The sequence below is a fragment of the Felis catus genome, chromosome C1, assembly GCF_018350175.1.
Source record: "Felis catus isolate Fca126 chromosome C1, F.catus_Fca126_mat1.0, whole genome shotgun sequence".
Taxonomy (NCBI): Eukaryota; Metazoa; Chordata; class Mammalia; order Carnivora; family Felidae; genus Felis; species Felis catus.
The window spans coordinates 44,326,041-44,345,818 of record NC_058375.1 but is presented as its reverse complement, the minus strand read 5'-3'; the positions used below and the strand labels follow the sequence as shown (position 1 = coordinate 44,345,818).

The 19,778-nt window shown below is 52.1% G+C and overlaps 1 protein-coding gene across 3 annotated transcripts; it reads left to right on the top strand.

Annotated features, from left to right (window-relative positions):
• The first annotated feature begins 10,320 nt into the window (after positions 1–10,320).
• Positions 10,321–19,751, top strand: PARS2 (prolyl-tRNA synthetase 2, mitochondrial). Of its 3 annotated transcripts, XM_045035895.1 has the most exons (4): positions 10,530–11,218; positions 12,461–12,716; positions 13,082–13,171; positions 14,807–19,751. In XM_045035895.1, coding segments are annotated over exons 3-4 (1,458 nt in total). In that variant the 5' UTR covers positions 10,530–11,218; positions 12,461–12,716; positions 13,082–13,169; the 3' UTR covers positions 16,263–19,751. The 3 variants fall into 3 exon arrangements, with proteins under 3 accessions (XP_006934830.2, XP_044891830.1, XP_044891829.1); XM_006934768.4 differs by lacking the exons at positions 10,530–11,218; positions 12,461–12,716 and adding an exon at positions 10,321–10,457; XM_045035894.1 differs by having other exon boundaries at positions 10,530–12,716.
• The last annotated feature ends 27 nt before the right edge of the window (positions 19,752–19,778 follow it).

Here is a 19,778-nt window from a genome sequence, read left to right as displayed (position 1 = left end):
GGCCAGGTCTGCGGCCCAGAGAACTCTGAGGCTTCGAGCTCAACTAGAAAGCGTGGGCTTTCTTGCCGCCTCCTTGCCACCTTCTGTCAATTCCCCAATTCTGCGATTGGGAAACCAAGGCAAGAGAGCAGGACTTGAGGGGTGCCTGGGTGGCTCAGTTGGTTAAACGTCTGACTTCAGCTCGAGTCATGATCTCACGGTTTGTGGGTTCGGGCCCCGTGTCGGGCTCTGTGCTGACGGCTTGGAGCCTGGAGCCTGCTTCGGATTCGGTGCCTCCCTCTCTCTCTGCCCCTCCCCTGCTCATGCCCCCCCCCCAAAATAAATAAACATTTAAAAAATAGAGAGAGAGCAGGACGTGACCATGGTCAAGCAACAAATTGATGGCAGGTACACACTCGAACCCCACCTCCAGACTCTTTGGCCAGTGCTGTCTGTACTTTCAGAGCTAGCTGCCTCCTCTGTCAAGTTTATTTCTGTTAAGTCCAGGAAGACCACAGGCCTTCCATTCATTCACTCAACAAATATTTACCAAGCACTGGCCAAATGCCAAGCACAGTGCCAAGTTCTGGGGCTACAGTGGAGACCAAAATAGACCCTGCCTTTGCCTTCAGGGAGCTCACAGTCTAGACCAGGCAGGGCAGGCTATGCAGGGCCTTGTGGGCCACACTGGGGACTTTGGAAGACCAAAGGAAAGCTCTCAAAGGTTTTAGCTGGCAGTGCTGGCCCACCCCTCCCCCTCTACACCAGTCGTACTCAGCCTCCGTTGTGACCTTTCCCCAAGATGGCAGCCCCTGGGACTTGGAACCTGGCCCTTGGCTCCCCCTGTTCAGCAAGTCACTGCTAAGGCCATAGGTAAGGAAGTCCCCCGGGAAGAGGCTAGTGGGTGGGTGATCTTTATTTAATTACAGCTTTGAACCCTGCAGAACACCTCTGTCCACTGGGTGGCCGGGAGGACAACTGTCCTATAGCTGAAGCCGCAGGGGTTCCTTAGGGGAGCATTGCAGAGTAAAAGCCTTAACGACCCCATAATCGGAATAATGAAGATGAGTCACACCTCGTGCTGCCTGCCCACTCCTTCCTCTGGGTCTAGCAGCCAGCATCAGGCAGCCAGAAACTCCCGTTTAGCCAATGTGAGCCAGGCACGTTAAAGATGGTGAAAACGGGTGAGCCTTTGCAGTTGCGGGTTCCTAGAATCTCAGTGTTGGAAAGAACATTAGTCATCCCCTCTTCCAGCCTCTCCTTCTAGATCAGAACTCCTCTCAACAGTGAGTGTTCTGTCTAAACCGTATGCACGGCCCTGGAAGACAGGCAGCTCACGACCGTGAAGGAAGCATTTCAATTTTCAGCGGACCTAAGTCTTCTGAGTCTGTCCCGCTGTTGAGTTGAAATCTTTTCTGTCAGGTTCACCTGCAGGGGCCACGCAGCTGAACTTGACTTTCCCCTGGCCCCCATTCTCCCTATTGTGGCACCCACGGCAGCGTTTGAGATGTTCAGAGGGCGGGTGGCTCCTCGGCCAGGGGGCAGGCCCGAGCTCTGCCCCAGCCTCCAGCTGCTGGCGCCCCGCCTCGAGCCTACACCGAGCGGGTGCTAGCAGCTGAAAGCAGAACAGAACAGGACTCCTCCTCGTCCCGAACCAGGCCCCGAGGGAGCACCCTGTGCCGATGACGGTGGCTGGGTGCCAAATGAAGTGAAATATCTCCTTTGCGCAGGCTGTTAACTTTTTTTCTTGTTTAAGGAAGGGGAGGATAATGACATTTAGCACTTTACAACTCAGCAGGAAAATGAGCAGATGGAAACAGATCCCCAGCATTGCAGGCGTGCTTCCAGGGAGAAACCCTCCCCCTCCGGCTCCGGCTTTGCTCCGTGGGGCCACGTCACTGGCAAGGCTTGCTGGTGGACTTAGCGAGTCCGGCCAGCCCCTTGCTGCCCCAGCTCCTCTCCCACGGGGAGCTGCTCCAGGCCGCACAGGGGTGAGCCTGCTGCCGGTCATCTTACGTCCACTCACCTGGACCACCTCGCCTACCCCTCTAGGGTTGTGATGAGGAGGAGAGACGGGAGATGTTCTCGGTGAGACAGAGGTGAGCAAACGCTGCTGTGGAGATGTGGAAAGGCTCCACCTGGCCTCTATGTGGCCACAGGAGAACAATTTGGAGCAGGGGACGTTCCCACAGGGAAGTCGAAGAAAGTCATCATCACCATCGAAACTGCTTATTGAGAACTCGCCACGGGCCAGTCGCCCTGGCGGACAACTCGCACGCCTCACCCCCATTTAAGCCACACGAGCCCATCAGCAGTGTCGCCATTTTACAGATGAGGAAACTGAGGCTCCGTGACGCTAAATAATTTTCCTGAGGTCCCTCTGCGTCACCTGGAATGGCAGCTGAATGGCTTTTTAATTATTTGGGGGTTCGGATTACTCTCTCCTCTATCACTTACGTTGTTCTACAAACGGAACACTTACCCGATCTGAAGGCATTTTTTTCCTGTTTACGTTTCCCGAACAGTCAATAGCTCTGTGATGGGGCTGGTTCTATTTTGGCGTGTAAATTGTTTCATTAAACGGCAGCTCCTCTGTAGGTTTTATTTGTCATCCGCGAAGTAAAAGAAACAAACAAGAACATCCCTACTGTGGCGGAGATAGATCTATTGTTTTCGTCTGCCCAGCAGCCTACCCTGCTGGGGACCTCACACCCCTTCTTCCTGGGCTCCTTTCCCACTCTGAGCGGTGGCAGGGGGGTGCCAATCATAATATCCTGCCCCCCTGCCCACAAACGCTGACTTGACCCAAGTTAGGCCAATCAGAGTCCTTCCCACAGAGTTTTCCATCGCAGTGCAAGGGACAGAAGACATTCTCTGTCTGCTGGAACAGCCATTAGCAAGGGTCCCCATTAGGATTAGGCTTAGCCCGTCCGACTTCAGCCAGGTCACGATCTCGCGGTCCGTGGGTTCGAGCCCCGCGTCGGGCTCTGGGCTGATGGCTCAGAGCCTGGAGCCTGTTTCCAATTCTGTGTCTCCCTCTCTCTCTGCCCCTCCCCCATTCATGCTCTGTCTCTCTCTGTCCCAAAAATAAATAAACGTTGAAAAAAAAAAAGGATTAGGCTTAGCCTTGGCATGAAAACAGCATCCTCAACAAGATGGTGCATATTTACCTTGCCAGGCTAGCTCAGACATCACCTCAGTGCCCGCCCAGGCTCCCTTCTCCCCTCACCCACCAGGCACCTGCTAAGGTCATCCCACCACATGCACCCGCCACTCTCCACCTGACTGGAAGCACTGGGGACTCGACGCCTCTGGGAGCAGCCTTCAACCAGTGGGGAGTGGCGACCGGAGGATAAATACCCAGCCTCAGAAGCAGGGGTGGGGTGGGAGGGGGGACAGGATAATTCTGAGGCGTGTGCCACAGTCTCCCCGTGGCCTCGTTGGGATCGATGCCCCATTGCCCACAGCAGGAAACTGCTAGTTTGTTGCCACATCCTGTATTCACTTCCGGCCCCTCCTGCTCTCGCTTCCCCACCTCCCTTCCGGTGTTTCCTGGATCACCTCCCGGATAAACTACTTGCCCCGGCATCTTTGACTCGGGGTCTGCTTCTGGGGAGCCCAGCTTTATCGTTTATTTTTGAGACAGAGAGAGACAGAGCATGAACGGGGGAGGGGCAGAGAGAGAGGGAGACACAGAATCGGAAACAGGCTCCAGGCTCCGAGCCATCAGCCCAGAGCCTCCCGCGGGGCTCGAACTCACGGACCGCGAGATCGTGACCTGGCTGAAGTCGGACGCTTAACCGACTGCGCCACCCAGGCGCCCCTGGGGAGCCCAGCTTTAAATACATTCGGAGTCCTGCCTCATCCCGAGGGAAAGATCCTGCCACCTCTATGCTCCCAGCGCACTTTTTTGGTACCTCTGATATGATAACACCATGGCCCATCTCGTTGTGTTTATTAAGTATAAAATAGGAAGTATCATCTGTGTACCAATCACCGTACCAGGTGTCTTGTGCTCCTCCATTCATGCATTTATTCACTAATTCATTCATTCAACAAATATTTATTAAGCATTTGCAATGTGCTTATTACCAATGATCTAGGCCAGAGCTTGGCAAAATATGGTCCACAGGCCAGATTCAGCCTACTGCCGGTTTTTGTAAATAAAGTTTTATTGGAACACAGCCATGTTCATTTGTTCACAAGTATATAAGGCTGCTTTCATGTTGCAACAACAGAGCCGAGTAGCTGTGACAGAGACCGTATGGCCCACAGAGCATAAAATATTTACCGTCTGGGCCTTTACACGAAGAAGTTTGGTGTCCACTGCTCTAGGCAAATAAACAAAAAAACCTTGGTAAGATATTTACTATGTTGAATGGTGACAAATGCTTTGAAGAAAAAAAGCAGGGAGAGGGAATGCCAGGAGTGATGGGGGAAGGGGTGGGGATTGCAGTGAAAACCCGGGTGTCAGGAAGCCCTGGCGGGCTGTAAGGGTGACATTGGAGCAAAGACCTGGGGAGGTGAGGGGTGAGCCACGTGGATGTGGCAGGAAATTGCTGCCGGGCTGGAGGAACAGCAGGTGTGAGGGCCACGCGGAGGTATTAACAATAGTTAATCCTGTACTGAGTACCGTGCACTAGACAGCCTTCCAGTGCTTTACATGCATAATCTCATTTAATTACTTAAAAGTCTCATTACACAGTTAATCTTACAAAACAATGATCTGAATACATTTCTATTGCTAACATTCATACAGCGCTTTCAGTTTGGAAGGTTGTTTTGTAACGTTGTTTGCTTGCGCTAACGCAGCACTTAGAAGACGTTACTGACCCTGTTGTATTACAGCCAAAGACCAGAAAGGTCGAGTCCTTTGCCCCAGGTCACGTAGCCAGTAAGTCAGGGAGCTAGAAAGCAAACCCAGGTCTGTTCGGATCCGGATCCGGACGCTGCCTCCCTCCCTCGAAGCCATCAGCGTCAGAAGGCACACGCTTCCCCTCACCCCACTCACCCTTAACCCAAACAGTGCACCAGAGAGAGAGGGTAAAGGCCTGTTGGAAGGAACCCAATTCCTTCATCCTCCCAGATGACGGTGACCCGGTAAAGTGCTGGAATCACGCCCACACTCACAGGGCTGCGATGATTCGCCCTGTCCTGGGGCAGCCGCTCCGTGCCCCACACTTGAGGCTGCGCCCAGTGCTCGGCCAAGCCCACCCGAAGCAGGTGCTCGAAGATGACCGACTGGTTGACAGACGAACTATTGCTGTGATTTTTTTTTTCCATTGCAGTTTTAGCAAGGCATTCCCAGGAATTGAGGGAATTAGTTAGAAAGACATTAAATCGGCGAATATGTATTGAGATTTGCCACGTGCAGAAAAGACCAGCACCTTTTTACACAGTGAACAGCTTTACTGTGGCGGGGTTGGAAATGAACAGGATACGGGCCCGCCCCTCTGGGAGCCCTCAGTCTAGTCTGGGTGGAGAGATGGATTTTTTGGATGTGCTGCTGACCTACTGCGTGCCAGCCGTCGCGCCGGCCAGGGCACTTTCATCATCAGTAAGAATAATAATAGCAAACACTACCGAACCCTGACTCCGTGCCAGGCGCTATGCTGAGTTACATCTCCATCACAACTCCACAGGGAAGACGTCACTACTATTTTAAGCCTGCGGCATGTGAGGCTCAGGGAGGTTGAGTATCCCCCATAGGCATGTGGTTAGTGGGCGGCAAAGTGACTGAGCCTGAGTGGCTCAGTCAGTCGAGCGCCTGACTCTTGGTCTCAGCTCAGGTCATGATCTCACTGTTTGTGAGTTCGAGCCCTGCATCTGGCTCCACACTGACAGTGCAGAGCCTGCTTGAGACTCTCTCTCTCTCTTTGTGCTCTCTCAAAATTAAAAAAAAGAAAGAAAGAAAGAAGTTGCCATTGCTGGTTGTGAGCATGGAGATCAGGCTTTGCATCCAACAGACCTGGAGATGATTCTTTCTCTCCTTTTTACTCGTTTTGTTGACCATGGACGAGCTAACGCTAAGCAACCTTTCCAAGGTAAACTGGATGTCCGCTGTATGGATAGAACAGTGATTATTTATACCTGTTGGGACTATGGTGAGGATTTAATCAGATATGGCGTAAAGTGTTCAATATTGCCCCTGGCACATAGCAAAGACTCTATAAACGTGAACGACGATAATGATGACCACATTCATCAAGTCTGAGGAACCTGGATGAGAAAAGACGCCCACCTTCCCAGCCCCCTCCTGGTCTCCAATGACCCGAGATTTGGCACTAAACAAGCGAACGAGTGATGCACTCCAGGCCCAAGGAGAAGAGGTCCCTGAAGACAGAAGGAATTGGTGTCACGCATGGTGGCAGGAGTAGGGATTCTGAAGGGAACAGGTGGCAGCAGAATGATGATTCTCTATGGTGGGTGGGGGGAGCCACGGGGTCTCCTGAGTTGGGAAGGATGGAGGGATGAGCCAGATGCTTTCAACTACATCTCTCATCGCATCTTCACAACGGCCCTACATGTATGTGACGGTTCCTGTGTTACTGATGAAGAGCCCAGAAGCTCAAGGCCCCAGAAGCACGTGGCTGGAAGTGGCTGGCAGGATTCCAAGTCAAGGCTGCCCTCCGGCCCTCTGTCCAGTCTGTCTGGGTCCGGCTGGGCTAACGGGGTGGGGCGGGCTCAGGAATCCATCAGGTGGCCTGTCCCAGGGGGTCTCTGGAGTCTGTCCCACGCACTGTCCCAGTCTGGGCCCCCGTAGGAGTCACCCACCCTGCCTCCCTCACCACCCTCTTCCCCCCGTCTGAGTTCACACCCCACTCAGGCAAGGAAACACAACTGACCGTGTCCTGCCCCGGTGCAAAGCCCGGCAGCCATTTCCCGCAGGCCGGGTCCTCCCGCTGGCCCGCGTCTTCCGCAGAGGAAACAGCCACCTTCTTGGAGTGACAGTCATACTTGTCTATTTCAAAACAAATACACGCTGTAGAGCGGAATGCAAAATGCCCAGGGATTTTCTCAGAGGAGTTGTCCGGGGCTAGGCCTCAAAATAGACATGTGTGTGTTGGGGAGAGGAGTATCGCTCTTCAGGAAAAAAAATGTCACTGGCCTCAAAGACGAACAGAAACTCGCAGCCTGGCGCTTCCGGGGTGCCCGGTGTGCTCTGTGCTCCCGCCCGACTATTTCAGCCTTCTTCCTCACAGCCAGTGGTCACTTGCTTATGCTCCGACTACGGTGTCTTTCTATCCCTCCTTGTCAGCTTGGGGAACTCCTAATTATCCTTTCAGGTCCATTTCTGCGTCCCCTCTTCCGAGAAGCCCTCCCTGATCCCACTCCCCACTCCTTGCAGCACAGGTCTTGCTCTCCCCTCTTCACAGCTTCTCCCCACAGGATGCTGGGACCTTCACTTTGAGAGGCAGCCTCTCCCAGAGATTATGAGCAACTTGAGATCAGGGAGCCTACTATGAACTCTGACTTCACTTGTTCATTCAGCACATACTCAGAGCCCCTCCGTACCAGGGCCATGGGCTCTGGATGAGGGAATGACTCAGTGTGTCCTTGGAGAACTCCAACCTGAGGGAGAGACAAACCATTCATTCATTCATTCATATATTAAAATAACAAACAAAAAGCAAAACACTTTGCTAATCCCCAGCTGGGGCAGGCCCTCTGGTTAAGGTTAAGGTTACGGATGCAGGGGCACCTGGGTGGCTCAGTCGGATAAGCGTCCAACTTCGGCTCAGCTCATGATCTCACAGTTCGTGAGTTCGAGCCCCGCGTCAGGCTCTGTGCTGACAGCTGGGAGCCTGGAGCCTGCTTTGGATTCTGTGTCTCCCCCTCTCTCTGCCCCCCCCCACTCTCTCTCTCTCTCTTAAAAATAAATAAACATTAAACAAACAAACAAAAAAGGATATGGAAAAGAGCATGTCTGAGAAATGGCCAGTGGAAACAAAGTTCTAAGTGCATGGTGTGCCCCCAGAGCTGCGGGGACACCAAGGCAGGTGTGGGGTATGGGGTCCTTTTGCTTTTTTTTTTTTTTTTTGATGACAATGAATGAATGACTTTTTCTGTGGGTTCTTTTTTCTGTTTTAGGGAACGTGCAGGGTTCTAATCATGAATGAACTCCGTAAATCAGGACACCCAGCAAATGACCGATCAAGTGATCCACTGAACTGTCACACTGGAAGTTGCTGTGGCGATAGGGCTAGATTCTGGGCTTCCACCACCCCTGGACTTTCTCAATGGGAAGCACATCTACTCTGACCATGGCTGGCTCCAGGCTGCAGAGCCTGCTGCAAACTCACAGTAAAATGCAATTCTCCGCTTGCCTCCCAAGGGGGTCGTGAGCATTAATTAGTTACCATTGGTAAAGTGCTCTGAAGATGTGGGGGTGTATAAACACGGCAAGTCATTAGGCCTCTCCACGCCACTATGCTCTACAGCCTGGGAACTGCTAATTGAGAAATAATTAACACCTCAGGGTGCAGAGGCCGGATTCCTGGCTTTTCCAGGATTGGGAGGGATGTAATAGCGTGCATGGGAGCAGGGAGGAATATAAGGCTACTGTGGATCCCGATATTGAAGATTATTCGCCTCCTGTCCCCAGAGAGGATGCGTGGGGAATATTGCCTCAGGAAAACCTTTCGGACTGCACTCCTTAGGGAAAGCTTGGACTACAGAGCTGGGCTGCAGAAGCCCAGCCACGTTCTTAGAGCAAAGGAGCTCAGGCCCAGTCCAGCTCTGCCTGGCCTCCTAGCTGGGGGTGGGCGAGATGTCAGTCGTGGGGTCCACCCGCGCTTTATTTTCCTCCACTGGCCCAACAGACTGTCCGATGCCTGCGGGTCCAGCCAATGGCCCAACAGAGTGTCCAGTACCTTTCCTCTAGACCAGCGGATCTAGCCCAGGCTGTACATTAGGATCATCAGGGGGACAACTGATGCTCAGGCCAACCCCAGGGAATGTGATACCCAGCACTGCAGGGTTGGGGGGCTGGGGCACATGGTGAGTCCAGTGCACTGCAGGTTGAGAACCACTGCTTTGACCTGCGTGTCAAGCACTATTTTAGGAGAAGAGGGAGATGGAGATGGAAACCCTATGACATTCCGTGACTCCCTGACACCAGCTCATCATTTCTTGCTTCCCTGCCGGAATGTCCTGCTCCCTCAGCCTGGCCACTCCCACCACCATTCCTGTCCTGGTAAACCCCACTCATTCTTCAGGCTCAGCTCAAAGCACACCTCCTCAATGAAGCCCTCCTCCCCTGCACTCCCACAGGACTCTCTTCAGCCCCTATTAAACTACTGATCATATGATGTCATTCCTGGCAGATCTTGGGGCTGAGGGCTTCTTGGGGCCAGTGTCTTGCATTGGGTCTAGTACATTTTAGGCGCTCAATGAACTATAGCTGTTATTAGTTAGCTGGAGTTCCACGATATACAGCCCCCTCCTCAGGATATGTCATTTGTTCCCTGTGCCTAGAACATTCTTCCTCCAGATATCTGCAAGACTCTCTGAACTTCGGGTCTTTGCCAAAATGTCACTTTCTAGATGAGGGTTTCCTTGATCATCCTATTTTGAATCGCAACCGCTCTTCCTCCAACGCATTCCCTTTTCACAGTTTATTCTTTTCTCTGTGGGTGGATACCGAGGGATCCAGTCTTTATTAAAAACTTCGGTATTTTGTTCACCATGGGTTTTTTTTGGCATTTATTTTTTTTAATTAATTGCATAAAAATACTACTTTCGTTACTAAGTTCCTGCTCCCCTTCCAAATTTCATATTGACTTACTGACTCTTTTCATGGGAATGCAAGCTACCTTGAGGGCAGGGAAATTTGTTTCGTTCACTATTCCCAGTTTCTCCCAGTGGTTGGTACATGGTAGCTTCTCAAAAAAATATTTTGTGAATGAAAGTTTTATCTAGTGTCTTAAGGACTGTCTTGCGCTTTGTGATAAAAGTTTTTTTGTTTTTTTAGTTAAAAAATTTTAATGTATTTAAATTGAAAGCCTGTAAAAATCCTTGGGTATATCCCTAACTGCAAGTCCCACTGTTGTCATGGTTACACTTTCGCTAACCTTTCCTTTCAGAGTCGGGTGGCCCCTGGCAGTGGGAGGGAACACCAAGCTCAAAACCCAGGCTTTTATCATAGAGTTACACCTCCCTACATCCTAGAGGGCACTTCCGGAACAGTAGTTTATTCTTTGCTGCCCAAACCAATCTACGATTGTGGAGGAGAGCCGGACTCTTTCTCCTTGGCTAAACTTCCGGAAAACCTCCACGTGCGTCTGGGGCGGGGTTTGGGGGTGGGGCAGTCCCCGTGAGAGTGGCTTTGTGATTGGCAGGTAGGGCAGGAGGCGGGGCTTCGGGCGGACGTGCCCCTGGCGCAGGCGCGTTGGGCCGGCGTGGCGGTCGGGCCGGCGGTCTCGGCTGGGACTTCAGTTGTTTCTGCGCGGTTCTTTTCTCGGCTGGGACTTCGGTTGGTGAGTGTGGGTGACAGGGGTTGGGCGGGGCGGGCGGTGAGAGGGCTGGGTCTCGGTTTTTGGGCCTTGGTGGCCGTGTTTCCACGTGCATCCCGTCCTTGGTTTGGGGAGGGGTCGCTATCACCTGAACTCAGGGATAGTGTGTTTCCTCTGTTGTAAAATGGGGGCAGGACTTCCTCCTTTGTCTGCCTCGGGTCTTGTGAGTGCCCTGACGTTCCTAGAAGTGCCAGCCCTGGAGAGACCCTCTGGGGTCACCTGGTGGCCCAGCCAACCTTCGCATTTTACGTATGGGGAAAGTGAGGCCCGGAGAGTGAAGTCGTTTGACCGAGGTCACCCAGCCAGTGAAGGCCGAGCCAGCACGTAGGACTGTCCCTGGGGTTCCATTGCTGCTTTATGCAGCACGGTCCGAGACGGAGACTGGAGATTGGAGGCGGGAACCTAAGCATTCCGGGTGTGCCCCTGCACTCCTCTGCTGTGTCGCTTGTCAGGTGGCCTCACATCTCTGAGGTCACCTCTTCTGTGAGTTGGACATAACGATAATAATGGCAAAACTATTATATACCAGGCACTGTCGGCAGCACCTGAGGCCCAGCTTTCCTGATTGGATTGCGGGGCCATTGTGAGTTAACCTTAAAAGAGGCCTGTGCTCCAAAGATTGAGCCGCGCCCCTCTGTAAAAATTTGGTGAATGACTGAAGGACTCAGAGGCCCTTTGCTAGAGTCTGAGGTGCAGAATACATTAATTACTGTACTGCTTTAGAGGTAACTGTCTGTAGATAACGCTGAAATTTTGAGATGATAAATAATTATTCTCCCATCTGCGTAAGCTGAGGGGTCTGAGGACAGGCACACGATGGGAGTGAGGGCAGAGGGTTTAAGGCTCTTATTTAAACTATCCAGATAGTTGTTTTGTTGCACCTGTCACTTAGCTTTTCATTTACTAATATATTTGATTAGTACACATAATTAACTCTTCAGTGTGATGCTAGGCCCTGATGCCTGACAATATAGAAAACATCACAAACTCCGCGTTTAATGGAGGAATAGGACCTGAAATATTGCTCAACTCCCAGTGCCTGGCACACAGCAGTTTCTCAGAAGTAGCTTTGAAAATTATTCCAGTCCAGTAAACTGTAGAGCGTTGTGTGCAGTGGGAGCACAGAGAAGGAAGTGGTCATCTCTGAGGGTTTGGGAAGCTTCTTGTAATAGGTGAACCTTGAATGATGGAGTTGCTGGGGTGAAGCTGGCCAATTCCAGGAATGCTGAGCAGTCTGGGGCATGTTGGGGGAGTGGTAGGGTAAAAAGCTGGGAAGAGGTGTGTTGGGATCAAAATACAAAGAGGCTTCATGTTAATGGAAGTACCATTCCAAGAAAATGATGACGAGGAGCCATTAATGGGTTATAAGCCGGGGCATGATTGGATCAATTATCTTTTTAGCTGTAATATGGAGACCAGACAGACAGGGGTCAGGAGTCACTCAGTTCAGTCATTGGTGGACATTTATTGAGTATCCACTGTGTCCAGGCACCATGCTGGATGCTACGGATACAACTTGGAATAAGACAGACCTGGTCACTGCCCGCATGGAGTTTATTGTGCTTTTCCCAGTGTGGTCCCTGGTCTGACAGCATCACCATCACCTGGAAACTTGTTAGAACGGCAGTTTCTCTGCGCACACCCCAGGCCTACTGAATCAGAAAGTCTGGGGCTGAGGCCCCACAGTCAATGTTTTAACAAGCCCTCCAGGTGATTCTAACGCTCGACCTAAGTTTCACAACCACCTGGCTACCGTAATGGACCAAGTGGTTTTGAGAGGCCAACCCAGGGTAGAGGCAGCAAGAGCCAGAAAGGAGAGGGTGGACTTGAGAGGGAGGTCGGAGACGGACTCCTCTGCTTTCAGAGGAGTTAAGGATGAAGGAGTGTCTGGTGTGGGCCACTGGCTTGCGGTTTACCAGATGAGAACCATGTGTACTTGCCTCCAGAGCCCACACTTTTCCATTCAGTCGCATTAGGGCTCTGCGGCAGTGCCTGCCAACCTGTCTCAGGCCACAGGCCATGTGGGAGATGATAATATTTGTTCTGTGCACGGGGGACATCGATGAGGCTGCTTGAGGTGGCAGGAGACCAGCTGGAGGACTTGAGGCCACTAGGACCTGGAAGGGGCCACCCAGGGGTTCCAGGCTCCCAGAGCCGAGAGGAGCCGGCAACCCATTGTCAGCATACCACAAGGCAGCTCTGCTTCACGGGAGATGCCGAAAGGTAGGGCCCTCCCTGGACTTGGCAACATAAATCGAGAACCCTGAGGGGCGCCTGGGTGGCTCAGTTGGCTAAGCGCCCGACTTCGGCTCAGGTCATGATCTCACAGTTTGTGAGTTTGAGCCCCGCGTCGGGCTGTGTGCTGACAGCTCGGAGCCTGGAGCCTGCTTCACATTCTATGTCTCCCTCTCTCTCTGCTCCTCCCCTGCTCACGCTCGGTCTCTCTCTCTCCTTCAAAAATAAATAAAAACATTTAAAAAAAAAAAAAAAAACCTTGAAAGAGTTCTGTGTGTTGACTCAGTAATTCCTTTCCTGAGAATCTCTCCCAAGTGTACAACAAACAAACAAAAGCCTTCTGTTCATTGTAGATTGTACATAACAGAGAAGATGACAGCTCCCTGATAGCAGGAGAATCGTTTCTGATCTACTCGGTGGAATGTTGTACTGCCATCAGGAATGTGAGTATTTTGTAACATCGTAGAGGAACACATGTGCTCAGTTAGTAGACAGTGTCTGGTAAAGCCCTGCTCCGTGCTGAGTGGTGAGCCAGTTAGATTTGGTCCTTGGCCGCATGGAACTGAGTGCCTGGGAGGAAGACAGCAGTCACTCGTGAGAGGGATTGGTGATCAGTTGGGACTGCCGTGGGAGACGCTGGCCTTTGGGACATGGGAGTGGGACATGGAAGGCATCCCAGAGGACAGGATGGTGATCCCGAGGCTGGGAGGATGAGTAGGTGTTGGTACGCAAAGGGCACGGTGTGTTTAAGAGTGGGTGTGGTGCGGCTGGAACACAGGGCGACTGGGGAGGCTAAGCTCCAGGGGGCCAGCAGCCAGCTCACAGGTGTGGCCAGAAGGTCAAAAGCTTGCACCTGATTCTGAGAGCAGCAGGAAGTCGTTGGAGGGCTTTAGGAAAGAAAGACTGTTACCGTATGTGCTGGGACGTGTTCCCTGTGGCTGCAGCATGGAGCACGGATTGGAGGAAGGCGGGCATGGAAGCGGGGGGGCCCGGTGCAGAGGCTGCTGCGGAGGCCCAGGGGAGAGATGGTGGTGGCCTGGATGGAGGCTCTGGAGGTGGGGAGAAGGGGCAGATGGAACAGCAAGTGAAGAGACAGGAATGACAAGGCCGAGAGGTTTGGTGCGTGTGGGCCATGAGGGGACAGAGTGGATGAACCCAGGTTTCTGGTTTGGGCAAAGGTGGCTTTTGGTGCCATTTTGAGTGATAGGCCGCACTGAAGGGGGAGCAGTTTCGGCGGCAGGGCAGTTGGGGGTAGGGGGGAATGCGGGGTTCCCTCTGGGGTGCTGAGTTTAGAGTATCCATGCAGCTCCTTCTCCAGGAGACTGTTGGATAGGGAGGTCTGAAGTGTGAGAGAGACAGACGGGGTACAGGTGTCGACCCAGAGTCGTGAGCGTGAGGCCTGACCAGAGAGTGCTGTGGCGGGGAGAGGCACAAGACACCGAAGGCAGGAGCCGGGTGGGGATGTGGGCAAAAGAGCAAGGCTGGCAAAAGGGACGAGGGCTTGTCAGCAGCAGTTGTCTCTGGGCCGAGGGATTAGACTTGATTTCCTTTTCTTTTTTGTTTCTGTTTTTTCCCAGTTCTCTATTATAACTATAGTAAATATTGATTGCACTCATAGAATGTGCCAGATACTGTCCTAGTAACTTTTTATAACTCTTCTAAATTCCCACAAGAAACCTACAAGACAGGTCTTACTGTATTCCCGTCGTACAGATGAAGAAACTGAGCACAGAGGGGTTAAGCCACACGTCCCGAGCTACACAGGGTGCTGTCAGCAAGCAGCCTGCCTGGAATCCAGGCTGCCTGGTTCCACGGCTGTGCACTCCCCACGCAGTGGGGTCTCTCCACAATATGCTGTTGTATTTTTATAAATGGGAAAATAATTGTGTTTTTTTTTAAATAGCAGTAGAGGTAAGAGAAGTAGGGCTTGAATCTGCTAGAAAATTAGAGGTGAAAGGGTTTGCACCTGCAAAGTCAGTGGCTGGCTGAGAAGTCTGTGGGAGACCAGACCGAGCTGGCTCCGTCGTGGCGTCGGAGCACAGTTAACACTTATTTCTGCACGGCTCGTTTTCCTCCAGGCACAAGTGCTTCCCCGCACGGGGTGTCATGGAAGGGCTGCTGTCGAGATGCAGGGCACTGCCCGCCCCGACCACCTGCGGCCGCCAGCTCTCTGGGTACGTTCCTCACAGGTTTTACCACCGTGGCCCAGAGAGAGGGAAGCGCTTGGTGCTGTCCCGCATGTTCCAGCCCCAGAACCTTCGGGAAGACCAGGTGCTCTCTCCTGAGGGCAGATCTGGCGACCTGAGCTGTAAGAGCCAGCGGCTGATGCTGCAGGTGGGTCTGATCCACCCGGCAAGCCCCGGCTGTTACCACCTCCTGCCTTATACCGTGCGTGCCATAGAGAAGCTCGAGCGGGTGATAGACCAGGAGATGCAGGCCATCGGGGGACAGAAGGTCAACATGCCCAGCCTCAGCCCAGCAGAGCTCTGGCGCGCCACCAAGCGGTGGGACTTGATGGGCAAGGAGCTGCTAAGACTTAGAGACAGACACGGCAAGGAATACTGCTTAGGACCAACTCACGAGGAAGCCATCACGGCCCTGGTCGCCTCCCAGCAGACACTGTCCTACAAGCAGCTTCCGTTCCTGCTGTACCAGGTGACAAGGAAGTTTCGGGACGAGCCCAGGCCCCGCTTTGGTCTTCTTCGCGGCCGGGAGTTTTACATGAAGGACATGTACACCTTCGACTCCTCCCCAGAGGCCGCCCTGGAGACCTACGGCCTGGTGTGCGGGGCCTACAGCAGCCTGTTCCACAGGCTGGGGCTGCAGTGCGTCAGGGTCCAGGCGGACGTGGGCAGCATCGGGGGCACCACGTCTCACGAGTTCCAGCTGCCGGCCGAGGTCGGGGAGGACCGGTTTGCGGTCTGTCCCGGCTGCGGCTTCTCGGCCAACATGGAGACGCTGCATTCGTCGCAGACCAGCTGCCCTGCTTGCCGGGGACCACTGACCGAAAGCAGAGGCATCGAGGTGGGGCACACGTTTTACCTAGGCACGAAGTACTCCTCCGTTTTCAGTGCCCAGTTTACCAACGCCCACGGCAAACCGTGCCTGGCCGAGATGGGCTGCTACGGCCTGGGTGTGACGCGGATACTGGCTGCTGGCATTGAGGTGCTGTCCACCGAAGACTCTGTTCGCTGGCCCAGCCTCCTCGCGCCTTACCACGTGTGCCTCATCCCCCCGAAGAAGGGCAGTAGGGAGGAGGCGGCCACCGAGCTCACGGGCGGCCTGTACGACCTCATCACGGAGGCAGTGCCGCAGCTCCGTGGTGAGGTCCTGCTCGATGACAGGACCCATCTGACCATCGGAAACAGACTGAAAGACGCCAACAAGTTTGGGTACCCCTTTGTGATCATCGCCGGCAAGAGGGCCCTGGAGGACCCTGCCCATTTTGAAGTCCGGTGCCAGAACACCGGTGAGGTGGTCTTCCTCACCAGAGAAGGAGTCACGGAATTTCTGAGCCAAGTGCAAGTTGTCTGAATACCCCCGAGCCACCCCCACCCCATCTTGCAGCCTTAGTGTTCATTCGGACGGTCTTTTCCTGCACTCCTTCCCAGGGCCGGCCTCTCCAGGTACAAGGCAGCTCATGGAAGGGGGAGCATGTTAGGGAAACCGACTTTTATCCAGTCCTTTGTTCCTACTCTTTGTATTTGAAGTTGGTGATTCCATTCTCTGGACTGGCAGTGTTGCCACATAGCATTCCTCTTATATTCCATTGTGGAGGCTTGTGGGTTAGGGGGCAGAGGGGCAAGAGAGAGCCGCTTATCCTGACCCTCAGGCGAGTGGCTTCCCTTCTCTGCTGAGTTTCCCGTGTGGAGGATGCGAGTGGCCCGTGGCCAAGGCCCTCCTGGCTCCAGCAGTCTGACCCCTCCTGGCGCCTCTTGCCGCGTTTGGTCTGGAGAGCAGTCCCTCCGGCCCTCCCCCACTTGGTCATGTCCCCTTCCCTGCTGGGGCCTCAGTTTCCCCATCTGTGACATGAGAAAATGGAACTAGATCTGTAAAATTCTTAAGCTGTCACTGGGTGGTTCCAAAGAGGTTCATGATGGGCAAACTGGGTCCTCTGATCCCCTGTAGTCTAAGCTACACAGAGAATTGATAGAATTAACTAATGGCCCAAAACCACCTCCAGAGACCTGGCTCTTTTGGGGTGGCTTAGTGTGGAGTTGGTGTTATATTGATTGAATAAAGTAAGCTACTGGGATGAGCCTTGCATAGTAACTTGGAGCAGTGGTAATGCCTGCCGTTTTAACAGCAGCAGCTTCTTCTTTCCTTTTTTATCCTACTATTTCTACAGTTCACTCAAAAACAAACAAAACCCACCTCCGAAGGCTGGGAATATGTTTTAAACCATTTCTCCCCCAAGTGTAGGGGTAGCAGGCTTCAGGTACCACGGTGAACTTGTCTTGGGTCCAGAGTTGGGTCCTAGAGCCGCACCAGGGGTACATATTAAGGTCTCTGCCCATAATCTGTGGAAACTGGGAGCAGGCTTGAGCCACAGAGCAGTGCCACCTGCTTTCACTTCTCCTGCTCATCAGATTATGGTCTCGACACGTCCAAAGCTAACAAGATTCTGTCACGGTCAAGCTCAGGGCCACCACCTCTGGAAGCGTTTTGCCCTCTGCTTCCCCCACGCTCTCCCATTCAGCACTGATGACGTTGATTCTTGTTTGGAGCACACACAGCTCATTGTTCGTGCACCCCCCTCTCTCGGTTGACAGTCACCTCCCCAAGGTCATGGTCCTGGGCTGATTCCCAGTGTACCACACTTCTTGGCCAGTTGTCCCACCTGCCACACAGCTCCCCAGCAGTGTGTTCCTGCTGCTGCTGTCACTGCTCAAGTAACCCACGCCCCAGCACACACCATCAGGTCTCCTCATTAACATTCATGCCAAGCCCTGATGACCCCCAGGCCAGGAGATGTGTATTCTGAGAGCAGACCTAGAAAGGCTGGATTAGAAGTCAGGGGACTTTACCCTTGGCTGCACTTCGGAATTACCTAGGTCCCACCCGGAAAAGTTCTGGTTAGACTCTGGGGTACGGCCTGGGCATCCTGCATTTGAAAGCTCCATAGATGAGCTCCATAGATGCACGAAGTCGATTCAGGGTTCCCAGTGTACTTACGGGCAGCCACCATCTCTGAGCCACTTTGTAGCCGAGCATTTCTTAGAGTAATTTCCTGTGTGCGCTATCAGACTGACTCTGCTTTTAATGGTCTGGTCATTTATTTGTTAAGGGCCTGCCATGCACCGGTGTGCTGTGAGGCACTTTTATATACCATTTTCACACCAAAAACTGTGCGGGGTGGATGCTGTTCTCCTTTTACTGATGATGAACCTGAAGCTTCATCTTTTAAGTGTCAGAGCTAGAATCTGAGTATTGACCAAAACCTATGCCATTCCTGCTATAACTGCATGGCCTCTGCCTAGATGAAAGTGATTTCAGTAAATAAAACTGAATTATTTATGCCTTTCTAATCCAGTTAGTCTCAGACAGATGAGAAATTAGAATCTGTGTGAATTGGTGCTTAATTTTTTAAAATTTCTTATTGAAGTACAGTTGATACACAATGTGACATCAGTTTGAAGTGAACAGCATAGTGATTCAGTAACTACACATTAAGCTGTGCTCACAAGTATAGCTACCGTCTGTCACCATACAACACTGTTACAATACCACTGACTGTATTCCCTGTGCCGTACCTTTCATCCCTGTGTCTTATTCACTCCGCAACTAGAAGCCTGTACCTCCCACTCCTTTTTTTAATTTAAATTTGTGCTCCATAAGCTGGTTTATGTAAGGCTAGCCTAATATAAGCACTCTTAAAAACCAGAGTCCAGGAGGAGAGAACCAAATAACTTTTAAATTCTTCATAAATGTTCGAGTTATTTGAGGACACAGAATCATGGAAGTTTTGAACAGGAGGACTTGGAGCCCGCCTGTCCACCTCTCATTTCACAGAAGGGAAGCAGGCCCAGACTGGGAGTTCACCTGTCACACACCATCTGATGCAGGACACCTGATTGCAGGCCAAGTGCTGTGTCCCCTGAATTAGGCTACCTCCAGTCTATCTTGTTGCATCAAGAATGGTCTGGCTGGATCACCGTTTGAGCTATAGAAGCCTTGTAGCTGCGAAACAGGTACCGTCCTCTGTTTTCCAAGGGAGATGAATCCAGGGAGAACAGTGATTTGCTCAAGGGCAAGCTGAACTGACACCTAGGTGTCCTGATTACTAAGCCACCATGTCTTGGAAGAAGCCAGGGGCGGTATGATACGGGGGGGAAGATCAGAACCTTGAAGAGACATAATCCTAGATCCAGCACTTACCAGGGATGTGACCTGAAGACAAATTACTCGCCTTTTCTGCTTCTCAGCTTCTTCATCCCTAAGATGTGCTCATGGCCATGCCCCTCTCAGGGTGGCCTGAGGTTGGCTGAGCGTATTACTTACGTGAAATGCTTAACCCTGTGCTCTCAGCAAGCACTTCCTTCACTCCAGACAACTTAGGAAATGCCACCATTGGGAGCTTAAGTTCTGCTTGAGACCTGCATCTTGTTTTCTTGATCTGATGCTTTACAACCTTCCTGGGGAGTGCCACGGGCAGGAGTTCAGTGGGAATGACTCCTGGGGAATGACTCCATCTCCTTAGAGAAAAGACCAATATTCTCACACTGTGTACCTTACTGTCTCTTTTCTGAACTTGCCAGTGTTACTTCTTGCCATAAACTGATGAAATGGGGATGCTGGCAAAATAACAGGTACAGGATGTATTATCATTGTTCATTCCTTGGGGAGATCTAGAAGCAACTGGCTGGGAAATATTTAGCAGAATTAATACTTGGGGACAAAAGCTGGTGCATAACAAAACCATTGTGTAAATCAAGCTTAGAATGTAAATCAAGGGCCCCATTAATACTCTGTTTTCATGGAAGAAACACCTGCTGGGCTATCAATAAAGATGCTTTGTAGAAATCTGTTGAAACTTATTTCTTTAACTAC